Below are 15,486 nucleotides of genomic sequence, written 5' to 3'. Positions count from 1 at the left end.
AATCATTTTTTTGACACTACTGCACTGTTGGAGCTAGGAACAGAAGCATTTCGCTACACCCGCAATAACAAAACAATTGATTTGATTTGAGATTAGTTATCATGTCGTCACTATTGTGTTGATGGATTAATTACATTCAATAATTTTGGATTAAAAAGGCCTAGACACCAGAAGTATGAATATTATCAAATTCAAATTTTCACAGAACTCAAATAAATGGGTTTATTTTAGGGTAGAAATACACAGCTTAGGCTATAAAAACATGACATTGCGTTTCCCCTGGCTAGTCCCAGATCAGAGCGCATAGGCTTCTCTTGGATACCTGCAGACGTGGTTGTTATCAGTAGGTTATAGTTGATTAGATTGTAGTACAGAGTAATTGTCCACAATTACAAATCATGAGGCATTTTATGTGAATTCAATTATACCCACGTTTTCAGTCACAATTTGCTTTTACCACATGTAATGATTTTCATGATACTGATAGAAGTGAAGCCTGATTTGTTGTATGCTAGGCCTACTATACTTCTATATTTGGGTTAATCATTCTTTTCGATAGGCTAACGTTACTTGATGAAGACATGCTGTTATAGCAACTCTGTGCTTTTAACTTGAAGCTAAAATGTAATGACCGTAAACTTCAGACGAGAAAATAAAGCCTTTAATTGTTTGCACGCATATGCTTGTGAATTGTTGCATTGTTCAAAAGTGTAATATGGTTTGGTTGCATTATTCAATAGCGTAATATGTTTTAGAAAAAATATTTCTGTCACTGTTGAATAGTTTGTGCTTACTGGCTAGTGGCTACTGTGACATGTACAATACATTTGAATTGTGGATCAAGAATGTCACGTTGCCAGCCACAACGAAAGATAAGGCAAGGATGTAATGTGAATTAAAAAGTAGAATTCTCTTTCGCCACCCCACTCCTCATGCTCTCCTTCTTATCTTGTAGGGGAAGTAGGGCCTAACCCTGTATGAGATAAATGGGAGAAACATGGTTCTGCTGTGAAATAGTGTTGCAACAGTGTAAAAAAGCATTTCACCTGCTTTGTAAGAGGGCAACCATGGGCGCTGAGGAGTGTCTCACTCTCTCTCCTCATACAGGGGGACAAATGCTAAGATGGCATTTCTCCAGAATGTTGGAGCCTCTGTGAGGCATAGTATCAGCCACTGATGGATTGATGGAATAGTACCTCACTTTTCTCTCTTCCTTTCTCTCTCTCTCTCACATAAAAATGTCCTCCCTGCACCCTCCCCACCATTCTGGTGAGTGACTGAATTAACACACCCTGCTGGGGGACAGGGGCCTTTGGATAGGAGTAAAGGGCCTGGGGGTGTGTGGAGAGCGATGGAGAGAAACAAATAAGGGACAACATGCGTTTGCTGACTAATTCATAGGGTAGAAGGGAGGATAAGACAAAGAATGTATGTAGCAAGAGAAAAAGAGAGAAGAGGAGAGAGAGACAAAGGTAAAGAGCTTTTCATTTAATTGTGATGGCTCCCTCACTTAAAGAGCTCCTGGCGTGATATGGCCCTGTTGGTCAGTGGGTCAATGGCATACACCAACAGGTCTGACTTGGTGTAGTCCTTCTGGTCAAAGCCGTCTCCGAACAGCTGCGGCCCGATGGACTCCACCACCACCTTGGCCCCTGGGATCTGGTCTTGGACGTATCGCTCCATAATACTGATGTTTGGGAGACAAAACCAATGTGGTCTGTTGATATTTAAAATATAGTATAGTACAGCACCAAGACTTTCTGTAAATGTCAATGGTAAAACACTGTAGAATGCACAGGAAAATACAGCAAATCTGTTTTACAGCATCGATACTGTAAATTGCACTGCACTATGGGTAAAATGCTGAAAATACTGTTAATCCCTGGAATTGGAGGCCTCCTGTAAAAATTCCACTAACATATTGTATTTATTTAAAGTAATAGCTTATGCTTACTGGAGATTCAAATGATCAGGTGCCAACCTCATGCTGTCAGGTGAGACACATGAAGCTCAGACTATTTGAATAAATACCATCTTCAGGCTGCTGTGATGTGGAATAATATTTTCAGAAGCTGCTGGTTAGGTACCTTGACTTTTTATAAGTATCTTTATTGCTGCCCAACATTGAATTACGGCATGTTTTCTTAGCTACAGTACCAGTCAAATGTTTGGGCACACCTACTCATTCAAGGGCTTTTCTTTCTTTTTACTATTTTCTACATTGTAGAATAGTAATGAAGACATCAAAACTATGAAATAACACATATGGAATAATGTAGTAACTAAAAAAAGTGTCAAACACATCTAAATATATTATATATTTGGGATTATTTTAAGAAGACACCCTTTGCCTTGATTACAGCTTTGCACACTCTTGGTATTCTCTCAACCAGCTTCATGAGGAATGCTTTTCCAACAGTCTTGAAGGAGTTCCCACATATGCTGAGTACTTGCTGGCTGCTTTTCCTTAACTCTACTGTCCAACTCATCCCAAACCATCTCAATTGTGTTGATGTCAGGTGATTGTGGAGGCCATGTCATCTGATGCAGCACCATCACTCTCCTTCTTGGTCAAATAGCCCTTACACAGCCTGGATGTGTGTTGGGTCATTGTCCTGTTGAAAAACAAGTGATAGTCCCACAAAGCGCAAACAAGATGGGATGGCTTATCACTGCAGAATGATGCGGTAACCATGCTGTTTAAGTGTGCCTTGAATTCTAAATAAATCACTGACTTTTGACTGGCACTGTTGCTCAAGATGAAACAAACCATTTCAGTCTGCTCTAAATATCTTCCAATGCAAGAAATTAAATTAACTCAGATAATAATTAGTGTTGTATCATTACATCATCCCTGCTGTTAATTTACAGGAGGGATACTGTAATATGTTTTACAGTAAGTAAAATAGTACTGTAAAATGTATTACAGTATCTCTGCTGTAAAGCAAAATCACTGTATTAAGCTGGCAACAGGAAAGGTTTAACAGTGCAGGTATTGCTTAAACATTAGATATAACTACCTTCATATTTCTGCATCCATCTTTACCATGACGTGGAGGCTTTCTGAATCATTCATAAACTTCTGTCATGCTGTGTGTTACAATGTGCTGATCAAACGTTAGTAGTGGTTGCTTTGGTTCACTTCACCTTCATGTGTTGCCACCCACAAATTATGACATTGACTTTATAATGCTGAAACATCTTTTAACAACTTACTTGTGTGTGACCATATTTGTTTGAGGCCATGGTTTTAAGAATTTCACAATCTTTTCACAGGGCTCCCATAATCAATTCCAGGCTGAGTGAAATTGGCACTTTAAATTACAGCCTCTAAATGTTTGCTTTCTCCAACCCGATTGCCAAGCCTGATGAGTAGAGTACCCAGTTAATTGTTGTGGTCCCCAACTAGGACCAAGGAAAATGGGAGGCCTCTCAGATGTTATCAGAATGATTAACTAAACACATAAAAAGCATAGAGCAGCAATTTTAGAGGGGTAGTGTCATTTAAAGTGAGATTTGAAAATAATGAATACCTTCTTATTTTATTTTATGTGTAGAAACTGTACTGTTTTTCAGTCATTAACTGATTGAAAAAAAATGTATTTGACTGTCTATCTGGACAATCAGTGGTTTTAATTGCCCAATCGTTGGTTAAGGGAGACAGAAAATAAACTTACAGTGAAGCCTATTGATGACCTACTGTAAATTGTGCAACACAGAGATTATTACAAAATGCTAGAACTTCTGAAGTGCTAGGACATTTTTGTCTGTTCCATAAAGTCCCGAAACACAGTTGGAGACTCTACCCTCTCATCCAACACAAACAATTTCACTAGCAGAGTTTGCAAGTTGCATCGTGACACCTTGAACCAAGGCCCCTTATTCATCGGGGGGGTGTATGCAATCCCACTATGCTATTCCTCTTACTCCACTCTCTTGTTTCTGTTGAGTGTTCAGGGGCCTTTAGGACCCTAATACGGTTTCAACTTAACCAAGCATGTTCAATGTGACAATAACGCTGAAAGAAAGTGATTGACTGGTGCATTACGCAATAAGCTGCTCTTTATTCTCCTCCACAACGGTGGGCGGGACATTGGACACCACCACCTGCATATCCAGTTGGTTGACCACAGACACCTGAGAGAGAAACAGTGAGAAAGAGAGAGGGAGAAAGAGGGAGAAAGAGAAAGAGGGAGAAAGAGAAAGAAAGAGAAAAAGAGAGAGCAGCAGTGAGAGAAAGAAAAAGTGTTTGTGAGAGAGAGAGGATATGTAAATGTTGTACATTCATGCTTGACATGCTGCTGGTGGCCAAAACAAGACACTTAATTGCCTGCTTGTATTGGTGCCATGTGGCAAATCTAATGGCACCTAATATTTGCCGGCGCAGTAAGTGCACTGGCTCTGAGGCCAAATCTCACACACGGCCTCCATGAAATTACATTTTCTCTTGAAAATGGTCAACATGGTTAATAATTAAGCACATGTCGCTGTCACTCGTCCCAAACACTCCTTCTGTGTCATTACAGACTTGTTTGCCCTACACACATTAGGAGCAACACTGGCTCCAATAACTGGAAGCAAATGGAAAATATATTGTCTAAGTAAAAAGACACACACACACATGCACACATCAACACACCAATTACAATGAGCAGAAAACGCTTTTCATGCATAGTTGAACTGCATCATCAGCGGGAAGCAGAGGGGTTCACTGGCGTACACATTACGCATCTTGTGTGCTGTTACTGCTCTTTATAATGTAATATATTGATAGCTAGACACAGTCTAGATAGAAAATAAATCATGTTTCATCATCATGTAGCTTCCTAATGAATATATCAGCTCAGAGGAAAACTGTCTGACACTAATAAACCCATCAGGTTGTTTGGGTGTGGGGTGTGGGGCTTGGCATCTGTTAAGATCACAGTTAACAGATGACAAACTACAAACTGCCAGACTTTGCAGTCTCATTTCACTTGCCCAATGAGAAACACTTGAGGAAATGAAGGTTTACATATGTGTGTGTGTGTGTGTGTGTGTGTGTGTGTGTGTGTGTGTGTGTGTGTGTGTGTGTGTGTGTGTGTGTGTGTGTGTGTGTGTGTGTGTGTGTGTGTGTGTGTGTGTGTGTGTGTGTGTGTGTGTGTGTGTGTGTGTGTGTGTGTGTGTGTGTGAGAGAGTCATGGACCATGGAGGGATGTGGGTTGATTGAGGACAGTGGACACTCACCACCACATCGGCGCTGCTGCTCAAACCCTCGCCGTAGTTGTCGGTGGCAATGACCTCAAACTTGAAGTAGGACCTGCGCATGTTGCGGTACATGATGGCCGTCTTGATGATACCCGTGTACTGCTCGATCACAAAGCTGTCTCGACCGTCTGCCGTGGGCGGAAGGATCAGCCGGTACGCATTGGCACTGTAGTTCCCTGTATCTGCATCAGTGGCCTAAGTAAAAGAAAACCCATAACCACACACACAAACACACACAAGAAAACCCACAACCATAACAACATATACACACAAACACACACACACACACGGTACACTGCTTACAGGGTAAGGCAACTGGAATGTAATTTTGTAATATCGCTTTAACAATGGTAGTAATGATGAGTGTGCTTCAGTTGTGGTTGCAAATTTTGGGACAGAATGCTTTCCTTGTCGCCACAAATATGCACATTGAATACACACAAATGGAGGGCATAGAATAAAGTATTGAGGCAACTTACAAATCAAATTAGCATCATCTAAGCATGTCGCTCTGGATAAGAACTTTTGCTCATTGACCAAAATGTACTATTGTCATTGTTCCCTGAAGGACGAGAGTGCATTGATCTAATTTGGCCAGGAGAGGGGGAACTTGAGCTCTCATACTCATTCATCAAGAAGAATTCTCCTACTTTTCAGTAGGAGAATTGTCTTTCGAGACTCACTTTTGTTTAACAACAGCTGATAATTAGAATAGGGTACATGTTCTACCAAAATGAACGAATGGCGGTGAACAAGCGTGATTGCTCAAGATGGCGCTTTCTCAGTATGGATGAGCCTAGTATGGTCATATTTGTTACTTACTGCATACGTTTTCACGATTAGTACACAGTATGTAGTTTTAGTAAGTAGTAGGCAAGACAGATTTCGGACACGGCCATAGACTCTGGACTCCCTGCCACTGGCACCAATTCTCAGAGTGCCTGTTTGCAATGACATTGATTAATAGGTGCAATGCCTTTGTATTTGTACTTATTTTTTACAGTTGTATTTGTATTCATTATGGATCCCCATTAGCTACTGTTCCTGGGCATGGGAGGATGGAGGGATTGAATGAGGGAGAATCGAGGGAGGATGGATGGAAAGATAGCATTTTAATGACAAGGCTGCCCAATCTTAGAATGTGGTTACATTTTTTACAATAAAGCGATTATTGTGGATAGTCAGATTAATATGATAGTTTGATTAAAACATTTACACGCTTTGCAAGAATAACGATTTCCCTTTTAAATCCTGTTTACATGAACACATCTGAAATCAGCCTACCTGAAAATCACCAATCAAAATAAATGTTTTACCACAGCAACCATGCCATTTTTGGAAAGCGTATTTGATTCTGACTTTGGACATATAAAGTTTGTATGGGAAAATGACTTCTATGACACATATATTCAATTGTTCCGAATTTAGTTCACTCACACTAAAGAGGGATGCTTGCTCGTCTGGTGCTAGCACATGAGCAGATACACGGCTGGAACGCCGATTAAGTTGTTTAAATGGCCTAATAATTCAAAAGATTGCTCAGAAAACCAGGTGTTTTAATTGGCGTATGCTTACTTCGAGCCAGAAGACCTTTCACCTCTCACATTCTCCTCTGCAGCAGAGAGAAAGAGGTGAAGCAAGAGGTTTCACTCTCGCCAACATCTGTCCAAAATAGTCACTTATTTTGGACCTAAGCGTTTCGCCTGCCTTCCCGCATTTTGGACAACAACCCCCATCGTTAGGGTGGAGACATGAGCATATAGTCATTATATGCAGATCTGTCTGCAGCCAAAATGGATGCCACATGCTATTTCCATCTCTTAATTTATCATGACTTTAACCTTAATCTTAACCCTTATCCTAACCCTAAATGTAATCCTTACCCTAACCCTTGTTAGCAGTTGATGTTTTTCATCAATAACACAGACCCCAAAGCTAATAAGGGGGTGAAAAATATATTTATTCAAAGAGAACAAATCATAGTTGTTATGCTGGGGATTAGATAGCAGGTGTTCATTCTTCCCTGTCCTCAATGGTTTCACCAATGAATTTGTATTTGTAAAATACTGCCCCCTACCCAAGAGATGTTAAATAAAGGCTTGAACTGCAGCTTTCAAGGACCGTGACCCTCATGCGGCCTTATAAGAAATCCCGCTATGCCCTCTGTTAAACCATCAAACAAGCAACGCATCAAAACAGGACTAATATCAAATTCTACACTCAACAAAAACATAATCGCAACATGTAAAGAGTTGGTAATAAAAGACCCCCCCCCCATCAAAAAATTATGTCTCTCAAATGTAGTAAACAATTTGGTATACATCCATGCTAGTGAGCACAATCTCATTTTCCAAGATAATGCATGCACTTGAAAGGTGTGGAATTTTAAGAAGCTGACTAAACAGCATGATCATTACACAGGTGCACCTTGTGCTGGGGACAATAAAAGGCCACTTTAAAATGTGCAGTTTTGTCATACAACATAATGCCACAGATTCCATGAGGCATATTGTATTGCTGTAAATGTAATATTACAACATATATGTTGGGCCTAATATTGCCTCAATATTGAAATAGGACTACAGTAAATGTTTACACATATCCAAATGACATTTTATATGTGGTAGAAGAGTATACCTGACTTATTCATGTTGATGGAGCTAAATTATGAATTTGGTAACCTTCTTGATGGCAAGTTAGCGTTTTTCTCATTCATCTTGTTCTGGAGGCAACTCTGCAGAGTGGTCACTAGCTGGCATAGCCACAAAGTCATACAATCAGATTTTAAACCTAACCTTCACCTTAATTTCAGACCAAAAAGCACATTTTTGTTTTGTTTTGTTTTCATAAATATAGCCAATTTTCACTTTGCAGCTGGCCCATAGAGTGTAAATCGCTCAGTTCTGTGTCCAGGGTAAGATTCATGACAATAAACGTCAACCTGCCAGATTTTTGGACACTGTTTAATGGGTGAACTGGGATTATATGTCAATTCATCATTATATTAGATTCCACCAGTGAATAAAGGAATGGAGAGAGGGAAGGAGACGATGATGATACGAAACTGTAAAAAAGAATATATATATATATACACTTCCATTCAAAAGTTTGGGGTGACTTGATCAGAAATACAGTGTAGACATTGTTAATGTTGTAAATGGCTATTGTAGTTGGAAAAGTCTGTTTTTTAATTGAATATGTACATAGGAGTACAGAGGCCCATTATCTGCAACCATCACTCCTGTGTTCCAGTGGCACGTTGCGTTAGCTAATCCAAGTTTCTCATTTTAAAAAGGTTAATTGATCATTAGAAAACCCTTTGCAATTATGTTAGCACAGCTGAAAACTGTTGTACTAATTAAAGAAGCAATAAAACTGTCCTTCTTTAGACTAGTTGAGCATCTGGAGCCTCAGCATTTGTGGGTTTGATGACAGGCTCAAAATGGCCAGAAACAATGGACTTTCTTCGGAAACTCATCAGTCTATTCTTGTTCTGAGAAATGAAGGCAATTCCATGCGAGACATTGCCAAGACACTGAAGATCTAGTACAACGCTGTGTACTTCTCCCTTTACAGAACAATGCAAACTGGCTCTAACCAGAATAGAAAGAGGAGTGGGAGGTCCTGGTGCACAACTGAGCAAGAGGACAAGTACATTAGAGTGTATAGTTTGAGAAACAGACTCCTCACAAGTCCCCAACTTGCAGCTTCATTAAATAGTACGCGCCAAAAACACCAGTCTCAACGTCAACAGTGAAGAGGCGACTCCGGGATGCTGGCCTTCTAGGCAGAGTTGCAAAGAAAAAGCCAGAACATGCGCAGACCAGCTGTCTGGTGTGTTTACGGACATATTCAATCAATCCTTATCCCAGTCTGCTGTCCACACATTCTTCAAGAGGGCCACCATTGTTCCTGTTCCCAAGAAAGCTAAGGTAACTGAGCTAAATTACTACCGCCCCGTAGCACTCACTTCCGTCATCACGAAGTGCTTTGAGAGACTAGTCAAGGACCATATCACCTCCACCCTACCTGACACCTTAGACACACTCCAATTTGCTTACCGCCCCAATAGGTCCACAGACGACGCAATCGCAACCACACTGCACACTGCCCTAACCCATCTGGACAAGAGGAATACCTATGTGAGAATGCTGTTCATCGACTACAGCTCAGCATTTAACACCATAGTACCCTCCAAACTCGTCATCAAGCTCAAGACCCCGGGTCTCGACCCCACCCTGTGCAACTGGGTACTGGACTTCCTGACGGGCCACCCCCAGGTGGTGAGGGTAACTAACAACATCTTCACCCCGCTGATCCTCAACACTGGGGCCCCACAAGGGTGCGTTCTGAGCCCTCTCCTGTACTCCCTGTTCACCCACCACTGCATGGCCATGCACCCCTCCAACTCAATCATCAAGTTTGCGGATGACACTACAGTGGTGGGCTTGATTACCAACAACGACGAGACAGCCTACAGGGAGGAGGTGAGGGCCCTCAGAGTGTGGTGTGAGGAAAATAACCTCACACTCAACATCAACAAAACATAGGAAATGATTGTGGATTTCAGGAAACAGCAGAGGGAGCACCCCCCTATCCACAACGACGGGACAGTAGCGGAGTGGGAAGTAAGTTTTAAGTTCCTCGGGGTACACATCATGGACAAACTGAATTGGGCCACCCACACAGACAGAATTGTGAAGAAGGTGCAGCAGTCTTCAACCTCAGGAGGCTGAAGAAATGCAGCCTGTCACCAAAAGCACTCACAAACTTTTACAGATGCACAATCGAGGGCATCATGTCGGGTTGTATCACCGCCTGGTACAGCAACTGCTCCACCCACAACCGTAAGGCTCTCCAGAGGGTAGTGAGGTCTGTACAACGCATCACCGGGGAAAAACTACCTGTCCTCCATGACACCTACACCACCCGATGTCACAGGAAGGCCATAAAGATCATCGAGGACAACAACCACCCGAGCCACTACCTGTTGATCACGCTATCATCTAGAAAGCGCGGTAGGTACAGGTGCATCAAAGCAGGGACCGAGAGACTGAAAAACAGCTTCTATCTCAAGGCCATCAGACTGTTAAACAGCCACCACTAACATTGATTTGCTGCTGCCAACATACTGACTCAACTCCAGCCACTTTAATAATGGAAATTGATGTAAAAAATGTATCACTAGACACTTTAAACAATGCCACTTAATATAATGTTTACATACCCTACATTACTCATCTCATATGTATATACTGTACTCTATACCATCTACTGCATCTTGCCATCTTTATGTAATACATGTATCACTAGCCACTTTAAACTATGCCACTTTTATGTTTACATACCCTACATTACTCATCTCATATGTATATACTGTACTCGATACCATCTACTGCATCTTGCCTATGCCGTTCTGTACCATCACTCATTCATATATCTTTATGTACATATTCTTTATCCCTTTACACTTGTGTGTTTAAGGTAGTAGTTGTGGAAGTGTTAGGTTAGATTACTCGTTGGTCATTACTGCATTGTCGGATCTAGAAGCACAAGCATTTCGCTACACTCGCATTAACATATACTAACCATGTGTGTGACAATAAATACGATTTTTGATTTCAACATGAGACGCAGAAAAAAATGAAAATATGCTGGAGGAGTGCTTGATGCCCTCTGTCAAGCATGGTGGAGGCAATGTGATGGTCTGGGTGTGCTTTGGTGGTGGCAAAGTGGGAGATTTGTACAGGGTAAAAGGGAGCCAATTTGACTTAATTGGAGCCAATTTTGCTTAATTGGAGCCAATTTCCTCCTACAACAGGACAATGACCCAAAGCACAGCTCCAAACTAGGCAAGAACTATTTAGGGAAGAAGCAGTCAGCTGGTATTCTGTCTATAATGGATTGGCCAGTACAGTGACCGGATCTCAACCCTATTGAGCTGTTGTGGGAGCAGCTTGACCGTATGGTATGTAAGAGCTTCCCATCAAGCCAATCCAACTTGTAGGAGGTGCTTCAGGAAGCATGGGGTGAAATCTCTTCAGATTACCTCAAGAAATTGATAACTAGAATGCCAAAGTTTTTCTCACTTTTATCTTCAGCACAGAGGAGAAGGTGTTGGCGTCTTCAGCCACACCACCGATGTAGAACTTTCTGGTGAAGACAGGCGGGTGGTCGTTCTCATCATGCACCTCGATATATACCTTGGCTGAGTTGGCTGCAGAGTTAGAGGAGGGACACAGTCACATTTTTGTCATTGGGCATGTTGTTTTATCCAGACAAACAGGGCAGCAAGTGCACACAACTTTTATTTTCAATCCTTTAGAGTACATACCATAGTTTAGAAGAATAATTGTTGGTTGGCAAGGGGAGTTTTATTGCAAAATAAAAGTCCAATACACAGGTTCCAGTTTATAATAAATAATCAAATATGTGATCCTTTTGCTATTTCCTGGTTGTCCTCAAGGAAAAGAGCTTGTTGTACGGGTGAACACACTCCATACTAGTGGCAGTCAGTGCCGTTTAAGACGAGGGAGGACAATTATTTTTTCATGAGCATGGCCTTATTTCTATTACAGCATATTGGATGACTGTCATTCATGTTACATTCACCCAGTTCAAAGTAACATTGATAGGTTTAGGCTACGACATGATGCTCATGAGATTGCTACAACCTAGCCTATGAATTACAATGTAGGTACACACAGGTCAAGAGAAAATGTTGAGGAGACAGTGACACATGGACAGACAGTGACACATTCAATACAGCCTTGCACACTCTTGCCTGCATCTAGCTGATCAAGGGTGTATTCATTAGTCCAAAAGTTGCAAGTGAGAGTTTCTATTGGTAAAATTGAGGTATGTATGTTTATCCCCGTTTCTTTCCATTTGATTTTTTAAAGAAATGTTTTTTCAAAATAATTGGTGGAATGAATACACCCCTGGTAAACACAGTTCACATTCATAGCAGCCATGTTGTATTCCTTTTCGCATCTATGCGCTCTCCTCCTCTCACTTTTTCCCTTTGTGACCAAGCAAAAAAACCTTTCTATGGAATGGGTCTATGGAATGGGTCTAGTGAGTCTATGGAATGGGGTGAGAACCATGAGTCTCCTAGGTTTTGTATTGAAATCATGGTACTACCCTACAGAGTGCTGTTGAGGCTACTGTAGACCTTCATTGCAAAACAGTATATTTTAATAAATTATTTGGTGATAATTAATATATTTAGTATAGTTTTACCTCAAAAGGGTAACTTTAAATGTTTTACTATATATTTTTGTTAATGAAACTCACTGAGGAGTATAGTCCGCCCTTTCCTTCTCTGAGGAGCCTCCACTGCTCCATATCTATTTGTCACAGTTATTCATATACAGTACAAATACAGTATGAACAAAACAAGCACAACCCTACACTTAGGAAGAAATATGCACTGTCAAAGAAAATGTGTCTTCAATTAGTGCACAAAATTGTATAGTCATGTGGCATAGCGCTAAGAATGAGCAGGGGGAATAGGACAAACAAAAACACAGTATATCAAATCACAGGTACAAGCACCAACGTGTGAGAGCCAAAGGGAAAGCCAGGAGGGAAAGCCAGGAGGGAAAGCCAGGAGGAAAAGCCAGGAGGGAAAGCCAGGAGGGAAAGCCAGGAGGGAAAGCCAGGAGGAAAAGCCAGGAGGGAAAGCCAGGAGGAAAAGCCAGGAGGGAAAGCCAGGAGGAAAAGCCAGGAGGGAAAGCCAGGAGGAAAAGCCAGGAGGGAAAGCCAGGAGGGAAAGCCAGGAGGGAAAGCAAGGAGGAAAAGCCAGGAGGGAAAGCTAGGAGGAAAAGCCAGGAGGGAAAGCCAGGAGGGAAAGCCAGGAGGGAAAGCCAGGAGGGAAAGCCAGGAGGGAAAGCCAGGAGGGAAAGCCAGGAGGAAAAGCCAGGAGGGAAAGGAGCGAGCTCTGCACACTGCACAGTTTCTACCCTTTTCTTTTTTGCTCTCTCTTTCTCACCTTTTTCTCATCTGTTGTGGTCTTCTGAGAAATTGGTAACTTTTCAGTAAAGGCAAACCCTCACAAACAGATGATTGCAAGCATAGAGCAATACAACCACACAGGGAGGAATGCAGCACACACACACACATTTACATAAAGAAAACCATGGCAGAAAGCGCTCTTGAGTGTGTGTAGAGTGCATTTATATTTAAGGAAAGGAGTGGTGGGGCTGGGGGAGGTGTGGTAACCCCCGAAGGTCGATATCCGCACCCCCACGGAAATGTCTGTAATTAGCATAATAATAAAATCACCATAAAAATATGTTAGTTTTGCAGTAGATGCATCTCCATCTCAATCAACTGCATCAACCTATGTAGCACTTCCACATCTGGGGTGAAAAGTGACGTTTGTCAGACCATGAGCCATCCTGAAAAATCTGTCTTCTCACAAAACCATCTGTAGCGTCTGAATGGTTTGACCCCTTTATGGAAAGACGAGATCTCTCAAACATGACGGTGTTCTCCGTTTTGCTGTACAACCCCCACAAGGGTCTTGGGATTCGTCTGAAGTCGGCACAGCCAACCCTCTCACGAACATTTATATGTCAGTTGTTTTGCTCTAGGTCTCCCACAGGCCTCACAAGACTCATCTGAAGGTCCCCCGGTACCAGTTGAAAAAATGGACCAAAAAAGGGACAGACACTTCAGAACAAACTTCATTTTAGATTTTTTGGGGGGGAGGGACTATCTGTTGTTGTTGCATGTAGTGAATCTGTTATTCAATAGCACTAACGGCAAATAACATTTTTCATCAACACATTTTTTAAAATATATTTGTATTCTTCAAGGGATCTTATTATTCTAAATAAAATAGCAACATGATCCTTAGTATGACCTTCTTAAAACTATTCAGTATAGCTTAGTAGACCCTCTCCCCAGGCTTAGACAGGGTTTAGACTCTTATGGGTTAAATTGATTCTAATAATTGACTCTGCTTTATTAAACGTGTGTGTGTGCATGTGTGCATGTCTGTGTCTGCATGTGTAGTGATTTTAATTGGACTCTGACAATTACGCCCTGTTCTGTTTTGTTTATTTGAACTCAATAAGGTTTTAATAAAAATAAAAATTAGACGGCAAGGTTCCCTGGTCTGTATTACAATAATTGCAGAGATAAGTGAGGTGAAGTGGGTTTCTCTGATGTGACACCTCCTCTTAGGACCATGATACAAATGTCAACCACCGTATCTAGCCAGAAAGGTGATTAACTGATGTAGCATCCCAGCCCCCTATGTCTAGCTCAATACCCCTTGTCTTACTTTTGGAGGGAACCCGCAGTTGCGCCTTGACCACAGCCATGGAGTCAGCCTGGACCCTGAGCACGTAGCTGGTAACAGTCTCATAATCCAGAAGCTTAGCCGTGGAGATCACACCTGTCCGGTTATTCACTTGGAATTCACCTGCAACCAACAAGAAAACAAACAATATGAGGAGGTATTGGAAGCACTCTCTGAAAGGATCAACATTGGATTAAAATCATTTGAGATGGCCATAAACAATAACTGGTCATTTTGCATTGTTTTAGAATGGTCTGGCACTCACCTCTCTGGTAAAAAATAGTTATAAATTGCTGAGGTGTACTCACTTTTGAGGACACAAGCTCAAGTACAGTACCTGTACCAAGCTCAAGTACAGTACCTTCTCTTATTTATTTGTTTTACAGTCTGCGTTTTAAATGTATTAAATTAAGACGTTTTGTTACATGGCTCTCACAGACCTGTAACTTCTTCTTTAAGAGGCTCCTCTGTACTCCACCCGTTACCTGTATTAATGGCACCTGTTTGAACTTGTTATCAGTATAAAAGACACCTGTCCACAACCTCAAACAGTCACACTCCAAACTCCACTATGGCCAAGACCAAAGAGCTGTCAAAGGACACCAGAAACCAAATTTTAGACCTGCACCAGGCTGGGAAGACTGAATATGCAATAGGTAAGCAGCTTGGTTTGAAGAAAACAACTGTGGGGGCAATTATTAGGAAATGGAAGACATACAAGACCACTGATAATCTCCCTCGATCTGGGGCTCCACGCAAGATCTCACCCCGTGGGGTCAAAATTATCACAAGAACGGTGAGCAAAAATCCCAGAACCACACGGGGGACCTAGTGAATGACCTGCAGAGAGCTGGGACCAAAGTAACAAAGCCTACCATCAGTAACACACTAGGCCGCCAGGGACTCAAATCCTGCAGTGCCAGACGTGT

At 41.7% G+C, this 15,486-nt stretch overlaps 1 protein-coding gene across 2 annotated transcripts in view; it reads right to left on the bottom strand.

Annotated features, from left to right (window-relative positions):
- Positions 1 to 15,486, bottom strand: part of LOC124038254 (protocadherin-15-like) — a 275,775-nt gene that overhangs the window by 21,180 nt on the left and 239,109 nt on the right. For both annotated transcript variants that reach the window (XM_046353882.1, XM_046353881.1), the window contains exons 25-29: positions 14,540 to 14,680; positions 11,337 to 11,464; positions 5,227 to 5,442; positions 4,049 to 4,137; positions 1,511 to 1,687 (exon numbers count right to left, since the gene is read on the bottom strand). In XM_046353882.1, the coding sequence (XP_046209838.1) occupies positions 1,511 to 1,687; positions 4,049 to 4,137; positions 5,227 to 5,442; positions 11,337 to 11,464; positions 14,540 to 14,680 (751 nt within the window). The remainder of the gene's footprint in view (positions 1 to 1,510; positions 1,688 to 4,048; positions 4,138 to 5,226; positions 5,443 to 11,336; positions 11,465 to 14,539; positions 14,681 to 15,486) is intronic.

Source organism: Oncorhynchus gorbuscha, linkage group LG06 (genome assembly GCF_021184085.1).
Source record: "Oncorhynchus gorbuscha isolate QuinsamMale2020 ecotype Even-year linkage group LG06, OgorEven_v1.0, whole genome shotgun sequence".
NCBI lineage: Eukaryota > Metazoa > Chordata > Actinopteri > Salmoniformes > Salmonidae > Oncorhynchus > Oncorhynchus gorbuscha.
The sequence above is the reverse complement of the archived record's forward strand: the minus strand, read 5'-3'. Positions and strand labels throughout refer to the sequence as shown.